The sequence below is a fragment of the Rattus norvegicus genome, chromosome 4 (assembly GCF_036323735.1).
Source record: "Rattus norvegicus strain BN/NHsdMcwi chromosome 4, GRCr8, whole genome shotgun sequence".
Lineage (NCBI taxonomy): Eukaryota > Metazoa > Chordata > Mammalia > Rodentia > Muridae > Rattus > Rattus norvegicus.
In genome coordinates this window covers 26,575,615-26,592,815 of record NC_086022.1, presented here as the reverse complement: position 1 = coordinate 26,592,815, position 17,201 = coordinate 26,575,615, and the positions used below count along the sequence as shown (strand labels likewise).

At 39.7% G+C, this 17,201-nt stretch overlaps 1 protein-coding gene across 8 annotated transcripts in view; it reads left to right on the top strand.

Moving 5' to 3' along the window:
• Positions 1 to 17,201, top strand: part of Slc25a40 (solute carrier family 25, member 40) — an 87,152-nt gene that overhangs the window by 38,624 nt on the left and 31,327 nt on the right. For 5 of the 8 annotated variants that reach the window (XM_063285716.1, XM_063285717.1, XM_063285721.1 and 2 more), the window contains 2 exons: positions 184 to 265; positions 4,335 to 4,415. In XM_063285716.1, the coding sequence (XP_063141786.1) occupies positions 184 to 265; positions 4,335 to 4,415 (163 nt within the window). Of the gene's footprint in view, positions 1 to 183; positions 266 to 4,095; positions 4,175 to 4,334; positions 4,416 to 4,745; positions 6,442 to 17,201 lie in introns of those variants that run through there. The other 3 variants (XR_010065616.1, XM_063285718.1, NM_001393710.1) reach the window with 3 other exon arrangements.

Here is a 17,201-nt window from a genome sequence, read left to right as displayed (position 1 = left end):
TGGAATTTTATGATAAGTGAATACTTGAGATATAACCTGTTTTTTGCATTAAAAACTTTAAGTATATCTTGTTTATTTTACATTTCAGTTTGTGATTGTTGTCATTATCCATATTAAATAATGTGCTAATAAAATTTTGAAATACTTTTTAAAAATGAAGGATTTAAATGAACTTCTTGACAGTTTGCAGCTGTTGCGACTTTACCATTTGATGTAGTAAAGACACAGAAACAAACACAACTGTGGACGCACGAGTATTGTAAATGTAAGTTTAATTCAAAGCATTTTTTTTTTAATTCAAAGCATTTTAAGATGTCGTTCTTTGTTTCCCTTGTGTGATTTTATTGGGAATACATAAAATCAGAAAATGCTGTTTTTCTTAGACCTTATTCTTTCTTAACGAAACTGATAAAGATGTACTGTCAGAATGGAATTCCTAGGATAATACTGAGAAAGCTTTAGAAATCTTAAAGATTCTTTCTTGTCTGCCATCATTTGAGTCTCTTAACTTCTGTGAAGAAAAAAAAACCCTACTTTTATCATGAAAAGCTAAGTTGTTATCATTTTTCTTGTGGTTTGTTTTCAAATCTGTGTTTACTCATTAAGTAGTCTTTGAAACAAATCAATAGAAGAAGTCTAGACAAGTCATTGTAAAAGAGAACAAAAACGTAAAGCTGGCACCAAGGCCACTATAGGACCTTGGGTCCATAAAGATGGGGGAGGTCACTGAGCCTCTGTTCCTCATGACATTGATGTTTACTTTCCTTATTCTCACTATTTTTCCCTGTTTCTTAACCTTTGTTTCCTTTGTAACCTATAGTTTGTTTCGATAATGACAGTGTACTTTTACTTACCTGTCCCAGGACCCAGACACAGGCACAGTCACTTACTTTGGTTTAAAAGTTAGCAAGCCTGACTGTTACTCTGCATACCTGTAATTCCAGCATTCTGGAGGCAGGGGCAGGTTTATAAGTTCAAAAATCTTCCTAGTGGATATACTAGGTAAGACCCTTCTTGAAGAGAAAGGAAGAGAAGAAAAGAAAAAAACAAAAACCAAAACCAAAAACATGGTATAGCAAGACTGAAGGAATTATCCATTGTAAAAATGTTTTGTGTAAGCTTCATGATAGTTTATTTTAATGGAAATAATATTTTCTTTGATATTTTTTATTTACATTTCAAATGTTATTCCCTTTCTTGGGCCTGTGTATAAGCCCTCTATCCCCTCCCCCTCCCCTTCTTCTATACGGGTGTTCCTCCTCCCTAACCACCCCCACTTCCCGCCTCCCTGCCCTGACATTCCCCTTCACTGGGGCAGGAGGATGGGGGAGGGGTCTGGCCTTGGCAGGACCAAGGACTTCTCCTCCCATTGGTGCCCAACAAGGCCATCCTATGCTACATATGCAGCTGGAGCCATGGGTCAGTCCATGTTTAGTCTTTGGGTAGTGGTTTAGTCCCTGGGAGCTCTGGTTGGTTGGTATTGTTGTTCTTATGGGGTTGCAAGCCCCTTCAGCTCCTTCAATCCTTTCTCTAACTCCTCCAACAGGTACCCCGTTCTCAGTTCAATGGTTGGCTTCTAGCATTCGCCTCTGTATTTGTCATGCTCTGGCTGAGCCTCTCAGAAGACAGCTATATCAGGCTCCTGTCAGCATGCACTTCTTGGCATCAGCAATAGTGTTTAGTTTTGGTGGCTGTATATATATGGGATGGATTCCCAGGTAGAGCAGGCTCTGAACGGCCATTCCTTCAGTCTCTGTTCCAAACTTTGTCTCCATATCCCCTCCTATGAATATTTTTGTTCCCCTTTTTAAGAAGGACTAAAGCATCTACACTTGGTTATCCTTCTTCTTGAGCTTCATGTGTTCTGTGGATTGTATCATGGGTAATTCAAGCTTTTGGGCTAATATCTTACCTGTGCTTTCGAGTGTGCCAACACTTCTGAGAGTCTATCTAGCTCTTTCCTAGCAGAATCTGAGTACACAGGCAGTTCTGGCTGCAGGCAGAAACCAGAAGCTCCTGTATTTCTTTAAGGGAGTTATTTATGTCCTTCTTAAAGTCCTCTATCATCATCATGAGATGTGACTTTAAATCCAAATCTTGCTTTTCGGGTGTGCTTGGATATCCAGTTTGCTTTGTTGGGAGAACTGGGCTCTGGTGATGCCAAGTAGTCTTGGTTTCTGCCGCTTGGATTCCTGTGCTTGCCTCTCACCATCAGGTTGTCTCTGGTGTTAGCTTGTCTTGCTGTCTTTGACAGTGGCTTGACCGTCCTGTAAGCCTGTGTGTCAGCACTCCTATAGACCTGTTTTCTTTTAGCTGGATCTGGGAATAGAGAGCTGCTCCTAGGTTTGTATGCCCTGAAGCCTCCAGGTGGGGTCACTTGGAGCAGAAGAGTCGGTCTTACCTCTGCTCTCAGGTGTGTCAGCACTCCTGGCTACTGGCTTTCAGCTCTGGGCTCAGGCAGAAACCGGAAGAGTCCTGCCCCTGACTGCTCCTAGGTTCCTGTATCCAGAGGACACTAGGCAGGTTCCTCTTGGGCCAGGAATGAGAGCAGAAATGGCAGTCTCCCCTGTGTGTGAGCTCTCAGGATCGTCCCCTTTTCTGAGAGTCCAGCTCTCTCCCCTACTGGATTTGGGTACAGAGAGCTATGGGACCCGTTCCATTTCGGGGGCCAGAAATTCAGTCTGTTTTCTAACCTGTGATTTCTTTTTTGCATGAAGTTGGCATTATATTAAAGGAATGTCCTTTACAGACCTGTGTAAATTAATCTGAATGGCTTTATATTTGGCCTGCTAAATACCAAGTTTCCTCTGCTACTAAGCACTAACAAAGCCTGGGAGGTAATCATAGTTTTATTCTGTTAGTTTGTGTACAGCTGTCATAGGATTTATATGTGAATTTAGTAGCATCCTCTTTAGCAAAGTTTTTAAATTTTGCCCCCTCCCATACTTGAACGGAGATAACTAAGATGGTGCTGCTATCTGTATCTGTCATTTGAAGGATGGCACAGACGTGGTTGGGAAGGTTGTGAATGAAGCAGAACATCGAACATCGTTAGGGAGGGAGGATGACCTGTCCTCAGCGCCATTCTTAGGCCTATCTATGAATACCCAAGGCGACTCTTGTGAAGGACATTTAATTGGCCGGGCTGGCTTAGAGTTTGAGAAGTTCAGATCATTATCATGGCAGGAAGTGCGGCAGACACAGTCCTGGAGAAGGAACCGAGAGGTCTATGCCTTGATCCCAAGGCAGGCAGGAGCTTCTCTTCTGCATTGGGCGGAGCGTGAACATCAGACCTCAGGGCACAAGGCCACACTTTTCTAACAAGGAAACATCTCCTAATAATAGTGTTATTCCCTGCTGGCCAAGTATTCAGACACATGAGTCTATGAGGACCAAACCTATTCAGACCACTACAAATATAGTTTTATCTTCTGTTCATCTTTGGATAATAAAATTGAAATGAAAGTGGTTTTCTGGACTTTTCTTAGATAAGAAGACATATATTAGGTGTGTTTTCTAAATCTTCTATTTTTCATTGTGAAATACTTTTGACATGAAAGAAAGTACAAACAGTAATGCCACTGATTTCTATGAGGACCCAGCCAGCTCTTTCGTATGTTCCTGCTTGTTTTCTTACAGATGTGTGCATGTTTGCATGTAGAGCTGCCATCTTTTTAAGGAACCCAGGTGTTAAAAATTAAACTGGAGTCTGGTGGCTTACATCTGTACCCCCTTGCTCAGAAAGCTTAGCTAGGCAGTTTGTGAGCTGAGGTTAACCTCAGCCAGAGAGCAGGTCATGCTAGGTTGTGTAGTCAGTCCATATTTGAGCATAATAAAGCAAAAAAGATTGAAAATAACTCCTAGATAAACAGATCCTATCTCATAATGAAATATACTATTTATGTATGCTCTTGTGAGGGTTTAAATGAAAATGGTCCCTATAGATTCGTACATTTGAATGCTTGGGTCCAGTTGTGGAAACATTTGGAAAGGCTTAAGAGAAAGGCCTGTTAGAGGAGGTGTGACATGGGGTCTTTGAGGTTCAAAGAACCAAGGCCGAGCTCTGTGTTTCTCTTCCTGCTGCCTGCGGATCAGGATGTGACGCTCTCAGCTACCGCTCCAGCACCATGCCTGTCTGCTTCCCGAGATGGCCGCGAACTAAGTCTCAAAAACTGTAAGCCAGCCCCCAGTTAAGTGCTTTTTAAAAACGAGTTGCCTTGGTCATGGTGTCTCTTCATAGCAGTAAACCAGTAGCTAGAATAGATCTGTGATACAGATTATTAAGTTGTGTTTTATGATGGTGTTATTTTTTCTTTTAACATTTTTTAATATAGTTCCTGAACCTTTGGATATGTCAACCTGGAGTATAATGAAGAACATTGTTGCTGACAGAGGATTTTCTGGGTTGTTTACAGGTAAAAATCCTTGCTTTACAGAGTCTTTGAACACAATCGATCGTTTTAAATCTCCTTCTACAATTAGCTTCTAGCAAAAAGTGGTAGATAACATTTTATATTTATTATTTTCTCCTAAAATTGTGATAAGTTAAAATGAATGTTCAATGGTAGACTTATAAAATTCGAATTTAAAGTTGGGAATGAACAGTTTGACCTAATCTTTGCTGCCTCTTGATGATATAGAATTTGGTATTGCAAATCATTTCATTTGGTCATTATGAAGCCAAATGCTACATTTAAAAAAAATAAGGTAAAATGTGTTGTTTTTTTCCCCTATTCTCATTTCAGGTCTAATTCCTCGATTAGTTAAAATTGTTCCTGCGTGTGCCATTATGATCAGTTCATATGAATTAGGAAAGGGGTTCTTCCAGCAGCAAAATGTTGAAAGTCGGTAATTCTCATGATGGACTTTTGACTTGAGATAACAACCAGAGCCAAATAAGATGAGACTTTGTAGGCAGAATGGTTTTTTCAACATTATTATCTTAAAGAGTGACTTTATCTGTCTTCCCTATAATTTAAATGAATAATAATAATTTCTAGTCCACCTTTAAATCATAATCCTAGTTTTCAGTTTTTGAAATATTAAAAACATAATCCAGAAACTGCAGCCACTTAGTACTCTTGCAGGACAAGTTTTCTGCGTGCATAGATCATTACACACTTCCCTGTAAACCAATGCTGTGAGTGTGGGGCACATCAGAACTTTTTGGATTGTGTATAAGCGATGCAATGTAGCGAGCAGTGCAGTCTCACGTAAATTCAAATCATAAGTATCAACATGTCAGTAGAGAGCGGAAGAACTGCCACATGGCATTGTTCACAGCCCCTGGATGGTATCTGTTAACTTCTCTAATTCAGGGGCATTGTGTTCCCTCACACCGGATACTGCCTTAAGGCATCATGTAGCATAGAATTTCCCTAATGGAAAGTGTAGCCACTTAACCATGTGAACCAAAGTATAATCATTTACATAATGTAAATGATTGACATTTTTAGTGACTAACGACGCCTATCTAATATTTTTGTAGGGAATATATTTTCACTGGTGATAGTAAATATATATTCACTAAATCTGGATCTGCAGTAGAAAACCTTGCTGTACTTAATGAAAATAACTAGTTTGGGTCACAGGAATTGGCTGCTTTTAACTAGCTTGCCTTCCAAATGTCATTGTTTGTGGAGTTCTTTAGGTCAGTTTTACAACTTTTTCTGCTACAGCCAATATTCCCTATTCTAAAAGATCAAAATATAATGCTCCAAAATTTTCAGCTCTTGTATTTGATGTCCCAAAATGATGCTGCTACAATCACACACCTTCCCTCAGGTGACAGCATACAGAACTCAGGCACATGGAAATATATAAGTTGCCTTTAGGCTATTTGTATGAATTGCACATGAAACACATGGATTATTCATCACTTTAAGTAGGAATGAGGTTTTTAAAAATTATATTTATTTATTTGTTGTATATGTCTATGTATATATGACGGTCAGAGGAAACTTTAAGGAGTTAGTTCTTCCCTTCTACCATGTGGACTTTGGGATTTGAACTCACTTGGTCAGGCTTAACAGCAAGTGCCCTTCCCCCACCCTGAGCTCAGGATGAGATTTTAAGTATGATGGGAATGTAGCTCAGGTGTTGAACTCAGAGTTTGATTCCAGCACAAATGATAATAATTTAAATATGTAAGTAAGATGGCAATGCAAGAAATGCTGTTGTGTTTTACTTACCTCTATAAAGCAAAAAGCACTTTATCACGTCCTATATGTATTCTATGAAATATGAAGTACCTCCTCCCTGTCGTAAGAGCATAATGTATTTTGGTGACAATGATCTCTAGGGTTGGTAGGGGAACAAATGCATTTTATATCATTGTGGAAAATGTATGTTTCATCAGAAATAAATGATACACGATTTATTGTACCATGTTTTACATTACAATCCTGTGTTCATTTATATTAAAAAATTAATATATCCATATATGTTTTTGTGATTTGTAGTAAAAATTTTAAAATTCTGACCCAGGGTTTCTTTTCTGCCATAGACCATTTATATTCTCAGACGAAAGACAGTGAAACACACACAGCCTTTATTTTTTTAGTATGCCTTAGGCAGCACAGTAGCTGAGCAGCTGCCTACCCTGTATGCTGTTAGAACCTACTTTCAATAACCCCAGGTTATCACTTACTATTTACTGTGCTCCATCTGGGCTGCTCCTAACTGGAGCTGTGCAGCCCTCGGGGCCACATTCCCTTGCCCCTTAGCCCATGGCTACTCTCCTCCCACCTGCATGTTCTTCCTCTATTCCTCTATTCCATGTGGGTTCTTCCTGCTCCCTCCTTGTGGCCTTCCCTCTCTAAGCCCATGCAACCTCAACCCCACCTAGCAAGTTTGTTCTCCAGTCAGAACTGCCTTGGGGGACAGGGTCCCAGGGGACTACATTCAGATTCCAGGTCTTGGGAGCCTTCGCTTAGCATTGCAATAGACAGTAAGACAAAACCGCAACAGTGATCTTTTTTTAATTATTAAAATATGTTGTGCTTGCTTAGAAGTACCATTGTTTTCCTTGGCAATGGTTCTCATATACAGTTACTATATAATGCTATGAAACACATACATGAACATTCATGATTAAACTTAACCTTTCCCTTAATTTTGTTATATTTCTTTTTATTGTTAGAAAAGAGCAGGGAACTGAACACAGAAACATATTTGAAATAGTATTATCTGGTAATGTGTGAAAAGTTCCCCTGTACTCAATACTGTACTTGCAGAAAATGATTATGACAAAATAAATTAGATACATTTTCGTTTCTGACACAGTGCAAGCAATGTAGCTGGATAAGATGTGCAAATTGGAGCTGGAGAGATGACTCAGGTTCTGAGCACTGACTGCTCTTCCACAGGACCTGGGTTCCTTTCCCAGCACCCACATGACAGTTCACAATGATCTGTAGCTTCAGTTCCGGGGGACTTCCGCAGGCACTACACACATGGTGTAATATGTATATGTGCATGTTTATATATCTGTAGGCAAAACCCCCATGTACAATAAATTTTTCTAGAAATTGACATTTTCTCTACATTTAACTCATAAAGAAGCATTATTATTTTGAAAATAACTTTTTATCTTATAGTAGTGTTTGGATAAATTTAGTTCATGAAATAAATATTACTCTTTAAATTTTCTCCAAAACTTTTGTCTTCTAAAATAATGGAACCATTGTTGGCTTGAATGGCTATCCTCAGATATCTAACACATTAGTAGACAAGCTAAGCTTTTGACCCCATATGCTTCTTAGGTTTTTTGCTGCATACACATAGAATTTTCACAGCATATACACGTTTTTCGAAATGTGGTTGGTTATTGCCTGAATGTGAGATGTTCCTCATAGGTGCCTATGTTTAAACACTCAGTCCATAGTTAGTAGCCTTGCTTTAGAAGTTGTGGATTCTTTAGGAGCTACAGACTTGATGGAGAAAGTGAGTCACTGTGGGTGGGGCTTCAGGTTGGCACCAATTCCTGTCAGTCTTTCTCCTGATTGGCAGTGCAGTGTAACCAGTCTGCTTCACACTCTTGCTGCCACTATGATAAACTTTTATTATTCCTGGGAATAAACCACAATGGACACTTTTCTCAAGTTGCTTTTATCCAGGGGTTTGGTCACAACAACAATCCTAGTGATGATTATAAGGGACACAAACTTTCATGTTCAATGTTAAATTCTCATACTTTATTACTAAAATATTCTGCTTTCAAAGAAATGTATAGAACATTCTGGTATTACAACATTCAACCACATACACACCTGGCTTTTTACAAAATGGAGTAAAATTGAATTCACTTTTTATTCCCAAGAAATGCTTTTTATTTAATTGCATATAACATAAATTTTTCTCTTTTTCTTGGGCATACATTTAGGGATACATGGAAATTTTGTTCAGTGTATTGCTTTTATCTTTTTCCAAAATTAACATTTTAGGATTAGAGACTATTGCTTTCATTTGTTAGTCTATCAACATTTATGAAGCCATTTTAGGTCTGATAAGATGGCTCAATAGGTAAAGATGCTTGTGACCAAGCATAACAAACTGAGTTCAAGCCCCAGATTCCACACAGGATAGAATCAGTTCTGACCTTTGCACACATATCTTGGAAAAGAGGACATGTTGAAAATTATCAGTCTTTAGAGGGAGTTTCAAAGCTATAATTGGATTTATGTTGAAGAAACTATGGGAAATTTGAAGAAATAGTCATCCAGTCTTCAGGCAGAGAAGAAAATGACAAGTCAATAGCTGTGGCTTGAGCAGTGTATATTCCTGAGAGTGTTGGTGGGGGCTCAGATTAGAAATGTGGTTGAAGCCTTCTGCCAGAGCAGATTGCCTCTGGTCTGCTCCCCTGAAGACACCATAACCTGAAGGCATCCCAGGAGGTCCACTGCACACAATGTAACTGGGCAACTGAAACCACATTCTGAAGACTTCACAGGGGCTCTGTGGCATGCAGAGCAACTGACCCAACAGACTGAAAGCCTCCTTGGAGGTCTGCTGTACACAGGGAAACAGAAATCATAGTACGTAGGCTTCCCTGGAGAATATCTATACCCAGGGCAACAGATCAGCAGCTTGTCTGCCCTTCGGAACACCTAATAGTTGGAAGGCCTCTCAGGAGGTCTACTACAGTCAGAGCCACAGGCCTACCAGGAGATTGGCAGCAACCCAGGGACAAAAGAGGCAGGCTCCAGACAGAGACACCCAAACCAGCAAACACCAGGGATAAGCAGATTGTCAGAGGCAAGCACAAGATCATAAGCAACAGAAGTCAATACACTTTGGCATCATCAGAACCTGGTTCTCCCATCACAGCAAGTCATGGATACACCAACTCACCTGAACAGAAAACTGGCCTAAAATTTTAACTCATGAAGATAATAGAGTCCTTGAAGGAGGATAGAAATAACTCACTGAAAGAAATTCAGGAAAGCACAGGTAAATAAAGTAGAAACTTTTAAAGAGAAAACAAATCCCTTAATGAAATATAGGAAAACACAAACAGATAAAGGGATTGAAGAAAGTGGTCCAAGACCTAAAAGTGGAAGTAGAAACAATAAAGAAAACAAATGGAGGCAACCCTGGAAACTGAAAACCTAGGAAAGAGATCAGGAATTTCAGGTGTAAACAACACCAACAGAGTACAAGAGATTGAAGAGAGAATCTCAGGTATAGAGGAAACTCTAGAAGAGATTGACACAACTGTCAAAGAAAATTCAAAACAAAAAACAACTAATCTAAAACATCCAGGAAGTTTAAGACACAATGGAAAGACCAAATCTAAGAATAAGAAGAATAGAGAAGAATGAAGATTTCCAGCTCAAAGGACCTGAAAATATCTTCAACAAAATCATAGAAGAAAACTTCCCCAACCTTAAAGAGATGGCCAGTAATGTACAAGAAACCTATAGAACACCAAATAAATGAAACCAGAAAAGAAAATCCTCTCACCACATAATAACCAAAAACACTAAACACACAGAACAAAGAAAGAATATTAAAAGCTGCGAGAGAAAGGGGACAAGTAAAGGTAGACCTATCAGAGTTACACAACACTTCTCAACAGAGACACTAAAAGCCAGAAGAGCCTACCCAGAGGCCATGCAGACTCTAAGAGAGCACAAATGCCAGCCGAGGTTACTATACCTAGCAAAACTCTCAACATAGATGGAGAAACCAAAATATTCCAGGGCAAAACCAAATTCAAACAGTATCTACCAATCGAGCCCTACAGAGTGTTCTAGTAGGATCACTCCAACACAAGGAGGGTACCTACACTAAAGAAAAGGCAAGATATTAATTTCACAACAAAGCCAAAAGGAGACAACCACATGCCCATAATGCCACCTATAAAAAAATGTAACAGAAACTAAGTCATCAGTCTTTACTATCAATATTAATGAGCTCAACACACCAATAAAATGAACATAAACTAACACACCGGAAGCACAAACAGGATCCAGCATTTTGCTGCATATAAGAAACACAACTCAATAACAAAGACAGACACTATCTCAAAGTAAGAAGCTGGGAAATGTGTTCCAAGCAAATGGTTCCAAGAAACAACCTGGATTTGCCATGCAAATATCCAATAAAATAGAATTTCAACCAAAAGTTATCAAAAAAGATGAGCAAGGACACTTCATATTCATAAAAGAAAAAAAATCCACCAAGAGAAAAATCTCAATTCTGAACATCTCTGCCAAAAAATAAAATAAAAAATAAAAAAAAATAATAAAAAACAAAACTATACTGAAGCTCCAAACACATTGAAGCCCACACAATAGTAGTGGGAGATTTCAACACCCCACTCTCACCAATAGACAGATCATGGAAACAAACTAAATAGAGACACAGTAAAACAGAAGTTATGGACTAAGTGGGTTGAGTAGACTTTTTAAGAACATTTCATCCTAAAACAAAAGAACGTACATTCTTCTCAGCACCTCATGGTACCCTCTCCAAAACTGACCATATAATTGGTTACAAAACAGGCCTCAACAGATACAAAAAGACTTAAATAATCCCATGCATCCTATCAGACCACCATGGACTAAGGCTAGCCTTTAAAAAGCCAACAGAAAGCTCACATACACATGGAAGCTGAACAACTCTCTACTAAATGATAATTTGGTTAGAGAAGAAATAAAGAGATTAAAGACTTTAGAATCTAATGAAAATGAAGGCACAATTTACCAAAACTTATGGGACACAATGAAAGCAGTGCTAAGAGGAAAACTCACAACTCTGAGTGCCTCCATAAAGAAATTGGAGAGAACATATACTAACAGATTGACAGAACATCTGACTCTAACCAAGCAAATGAAAGAAAGATCTGTAGGACAAGAATTTCAAGTCTCTATAGAAAGAAATTGAAGAAGACCTCAGAAGAAGGAAAGATTTCCCATGCTCATGGATCAGCAGGATTAACAGGAAAAATAGCCATCTTACCAAAAGCAATCTATAGATTCAATGCAGTCCCCCCAAAATTCCAACTCAATTCTTCACAGAGATAGAGCAATTCTCATATTCACTTGGAACAACAAAGAAATCCCAGGATAGTGAAAAGTATTCTCAATGATAAGAGAACGTCTAGGGGAATCACCATTCATGATCTTTACTACAGAGCAATGATAAAACCTGCATGGTATTGGTACAGACACAGGCACATAGATCTATGGAATAGAATTGAAGACCTAGAAATGAACCCACACACCTTTAGTCACTTGATCTTGAACAAAGAAGCTAAAACCATCCAGTTGGGGATGGGGGCAGCATTTTCAACAAATGGTGCTGGTAAATGGAGATTGGCAAGTAGAAGAATGTAAATCAACCCATTCTTATCTCCTTGTACAAAGGTCAAGTCCAAGTGGATCAAGGATCTCCACATAAAACCAGATAGACTGAAACTAATAGAAGAGAAAGTGGGGAAGAGCCTTGAACACATGGGCACAGGGGAAATTTTCCTGAACAGGAAGAACACCAATGGATTATGCCCTAAGATCAAAAATCAACAAATCAGATCTGATAAAATTGAAAGGCTCCTCTAAGGCAGCATAACCTGTCAATAGGACAAAACGGTAACCCACAGTTTGGGAAAAGATTTTTAACAACCCTGCATTTAATAGAAGGCTAATATCCAAAATATACAAAGACCTCAAGAAATTAGACTCCAGAGAACCAAATAACCCTATTAAAAAATGGGACACAGAGCTAAACAGAATGTTCAACTGAGGAATCACGAATGGCAGAGAAGCACTAGAGAAATGTTGAAAATCCTTAGTTCTCAGGGAAATGCAAATCAAAATGACCCTGAGATTCTACCTCAAATCAGTCAGAATGTCTAAGATCAAAAATAGTTGACAGCAGATCCTGGAGAGGATGTGGAGAAAAAGGAACACTCCTTCATTGTTGGTTGGATTGCAATCTGGTACAAACACTTTGGAAATCAGTATGGTGGTTCCTCAAATAATTGGATATAGTACTACATGAGGACCCAGCTATACCACTCCTGGGCATATACCCAAAAGATTTTCCAACATATAACAAGAACACTTGCTCCACTATGTTCATAGCTGCCTTATTTACAATAGTTAGAAGCTGGAAAGAACCCAGATGTCCCTCAACAGAGGAATGGATACAGAAAAATGTGGTACATTTACACAATGGAATATTACTCAGCCATTAAAAAAATGACTTCATGAAATTCTTAGGCAAATAGATGGAACTAGAAAATATCATCCTGAATGAGGTAACCCAGTCACAAAAGAACACACATGGTATGTACTCACTGATAAGTGGATATTAGGAAAAATCTTGGAATACTCGTGATACAACTTACAGATCAAGAAGAATCAAGACCAAAGTCTTGATGCCTCAGTCCTAGTTAGAAGGGGATCAAAATAATCTCAGGAGGTAGAGGGTGGATGGAACTTGGGATGTAGAGAGGAGGGGAAGTGGAAATAAAGGGGGCAGGATCAGGTGTGGGAGGAAAATGGGCAGATGTACAGAAGATCAGGAAATTGAATAGTTGTGTACCAATGGGGCTGGAGAACTGGGGGTAGCCACAAGAAAGTCCCAGATGCTGGGAAAGCAAGAGGCTCCCAGGACCCAACTGGGATGACATTAGCTGAAATATCCCAACAAAGGGGAAAGAGACCCTTTAGAAACCATATCCAGAGGTTAGGCATGGTTTCTGGTTGAGGGATTGGGCCACCCACCATTCCTAAAGTTTTAACCCAGAAATGCTTTCATCTAAGCAGAATACAGGGACAAACAGAGCAGAGACTGATGGAAATGCCATTCAGAGACTGCCCCACCGGGGGATCCATCCCATATGCAGCCAACAAACAGACACTATTGCTGATGCTAAGAAATATTTGCTGATAAGAGCCTGATATAGCTGTCTTCTGAGACGCTCTGCCATGGCCTAATCAATACAGATGCGGATACTTGCAGCCAATCATCAGATTGAGCAGGGAAACCCAAATGGAGGAGTTAGGGGAAGGACTGAAGGAGCTGAAGGGGTTTGCAACCCCATAGGAAAAACAACAATACCAACCAATCAGAGCTCCCAGGGACTAAAGCCACCAACTAAAGAATACATATGGAGGGGTCCATGGCTCCAGCTGCATATATAGCAGAGGATGGCCTTGTCTGGCATCAAAGGGAGGAGAGGACCTTGGTCCTGTCAAGGCTTGATGCCCTACTGTAGGGGAATGCTAGTGCTGTGGAGAGGGAGCAGGAATGAGAGTGGGGCACACCCTCATGGAGGCAGGGGTGAGAGGCTGTGGGGGGGGTGTTCTTGGTTTCTTCTCTGGGAAGGGGGATAACATTTGAAATGTAGATTAAATAACCAATAAAAAAATTTAAAAATATATGAAAATCCCTCAACATAATCCACTATATAAATAAACTGAAAGGAAAAAAAAAACACATGATCATTTCCTTAGATGCTGAAAAAGCATTTGACAAAATACAACACCCCTTCATGTTAAAAGCATTGGAGAGGTCAGGAATCCAAGGTCCATACTTAAACACAATAAAAGCAATTTACTGCAAACCAACAGCCAAAATCAAATTAAATGGAGAGATACTTAAGGCATTCCCACTAAAATCTGATACAAGGATGTCCACTCTCCCCATATCCAATATAGTGATGGAAGTTCTAGCTAGAATAGTAAGACAATAAAAAGCAATTACAAGTTGGCAAAGAATAAGTAAAAGTATCACTATTTGAAGATGGTATGAGAGTATACATAAAGCAATCCAAAAAATTCTACTAGAGAATATCTACAGCTGATCAACAACTTGAGCAAAGTGGCTGGATGTAAAATTACCTCAAATCAGTAGCCTTCCTTTATACAAATGATAAATAGGCTGAGAAATTAGGGAAACAACTTCCTTCAGAATAGCCACAAATAATATAAAATATCTTGGGGTACCTCTAACCAAACAAGGGAAATATCTATATGACAATAACTTCAAGCCTCTCAAGAAAGAAATTGAAGAACTCAGAAAATGGAAAGATCTCCCATGCTCATGGATTGAATTATGAATTAACATAGTAAAAATGGCCATCCTACCAAAGGCGCTCTACAGATTTAACGCAATCTCCATCAAAATCCCAACACAATTTTTCAAAGACATGGAAAGAACAATTCTCAAGTTCACCAGGAAAGGCAAAAAAACCCAGAATAGCATAAATAATTCTTAACAATAAGAACTGCTGGGGGAATCACCATTCCTGACCTCAAGCTCTAATACAGAGCAATAGTGATTAAAACTGCATGGTATTGGTAAAGAGAGAGACAAGTAGATTAATGGATTAGAATTGAAGACCCAGAAATAAAACCACAAAGTTACACTTAATCTTTGACAAAGAAGCCAAAAATACACAATGGAAAAAAGAATGCATCTTCAATAAATGGTGCTGGTCTAACTGGCTGTATGTAGAAAAATGAAAATAGATCCATATGTGTCACCTTGCACAAAGCTCAGGTCCAAGTGAATCAAGGACCTCAACATAAAACCAGATACACTTAATCTAATAGAAGAGAAAGTGGGACAGAGTCAAGGACAGGCCCAAAGTGGGATCCAGCTCAGGGGGAGGCCTTGAGGCCTGACACTATTACTGAGGCCATGAGGCTATATGGAGCACTCCTGAAAAGGGACCTATCATGACTGCCTTCTGAAAGACCCAATAAGCAGCTGAAAGAGATGCAGATACTTATACCCAACCAAAGGACAGATGCTGTCCTTGAATTAGGGAAAAGTTGGAAGAAGCTAAGGAAGAGGGCAACCCTGTAGGAGGAACAGCAGTCTCAACCTGTACCCCTGAGATCTCTCAGACACTGGACCACCAACCAGGCAGCATACACCAGCTCAGATGAGGCCTCCAACACACATACAGCAGAGGACTCCTGGGTCTGTGTTCAGAGAAGATGCACCTAACTCTCAAGAGGCCCCAGGGAGTGGGGAGGTCTGGTGGTGGTGGTGGTGGTGGTGGTGGTGGTGGTGGTGGTGGTGGTGACATCCTCATGGAGACATGGGGGTTGGGTGGAAAGGAGGTATAGGATGTGGAGCAATAGAATGTGGACTAGGAAGGGGACAAAATCTGGAGTGTTAAAAAAAAGATTAAAAATAAAAGTATGTAAGAATAAAAAATAAATCAAATTTCTTACTACAAATTTTGCCCTGTGTTTAGGTTGACTAAGGAAGAGATGACTATATTCTTGTTTACTGATGGTTCTGAATGTTATGCAGGCGCCACCCAGAAGTAGACAGCTGCAGCATTAGAACCCATTTCTGGGACAACCCCAAAAAACAACAGCTAAGGGAAATCATCACAGTGGGCAGAACTTCAGGCAGTAGACATGGTCATATATTTTGTTGGGAAGGAAAAATGGCCAGATATATGATTATTGACTTATTCATCGATTCTAACCAATGGATTGACTGGATGGTTGGGGACTTGGAATGAATATGATTGGAAAATGGGTGAGAAAGACATTTGGAGAAGTGTGTGGATAGACCTCTACAAATGGATGAATGATGTGAAACTACTTGTTTCCCATGTAAATACTCATCAAAAGGTGACTTCAGCTGAAAAGGATCTGAATCAAATTGATTGGATGATACATTTTGTGGATCATCAGATCCTTCCCAGCCATTCCTGTTATTCTAGCCCACAAACAAACTGGGCATGGTGACAGAGACGGGTTATGCATGAGCTTGACAACATGGACTGCTGCTCACTAAGGCTGACCTTGCTACAAGCTGCTTCTCTGTGGGAAATATGCCAACAGGAGAGACCAATACTAAACCTCAGACATGACATTGTTCCCTGGGGTCACCAGCCAGTGACTACAGCAGATTGACTACATTGGGCCACTTTCTCTGTGGAAAGGACAATACTTTGTCCTTATTGGAGTACATACTTAATCTGGTTATGGATTTGCCTTTCCTACACATAATGTTTCTTCTAAAACCACCATATGTGGACTTACAGAATGCCTTATCAGCCATTATGGTATTCCAGGAAGTATTAATTCTGACCAAGGAAGTAACCTCACTGTCAGAGAAGTGCAACACAGGGCCCCACAGTCATGGAATATATTTGTTTTACCATGTTCCCAACCACACCCTGAAGCAGTTCATCCAGCAGAAAGATGAAATATCCTTTTGAAGACATAATTACAGCTCCAATTATTTAGTAGCAGCCTGGAGGACTGAGGCAAGGTTCTTCAGAAGGCAATGTATGCTTTGAATAGTACCCAATCTATGGTACAGTTTTCCTGTAGCCAGGAATCAGGGGCATAGTTCAGGAATCCTATCACTCAAAGGGACACTCTAGGAAAATTTTTGCTTCCTGTTCCCATGACCTTAAGTTCTGCTGGCCTAGACATTTCGGTTTCAGAGCAGCAGTGAGTGCTCTTGCCAGAAGACACGGTGAACATTCCGTTGAACTGGAAGCTCAGGATTCCCTCTAGCCATGTTGGACTTCTGATACTCTTAAGCTTAACAGGCTAAGAAAGGAATTAAGTGTTAGAAATCTGACTGATCCAGATTTCCAAAGGAAAATGGATTGCTTCTCCACGATGGACAAAAAAAAAAATTATCTAGAGTACAGGAGATCCTTTAGGGTGTGTCTTGGTGCTACCATGCCCTGTAATTAAAGTCTACGTAGA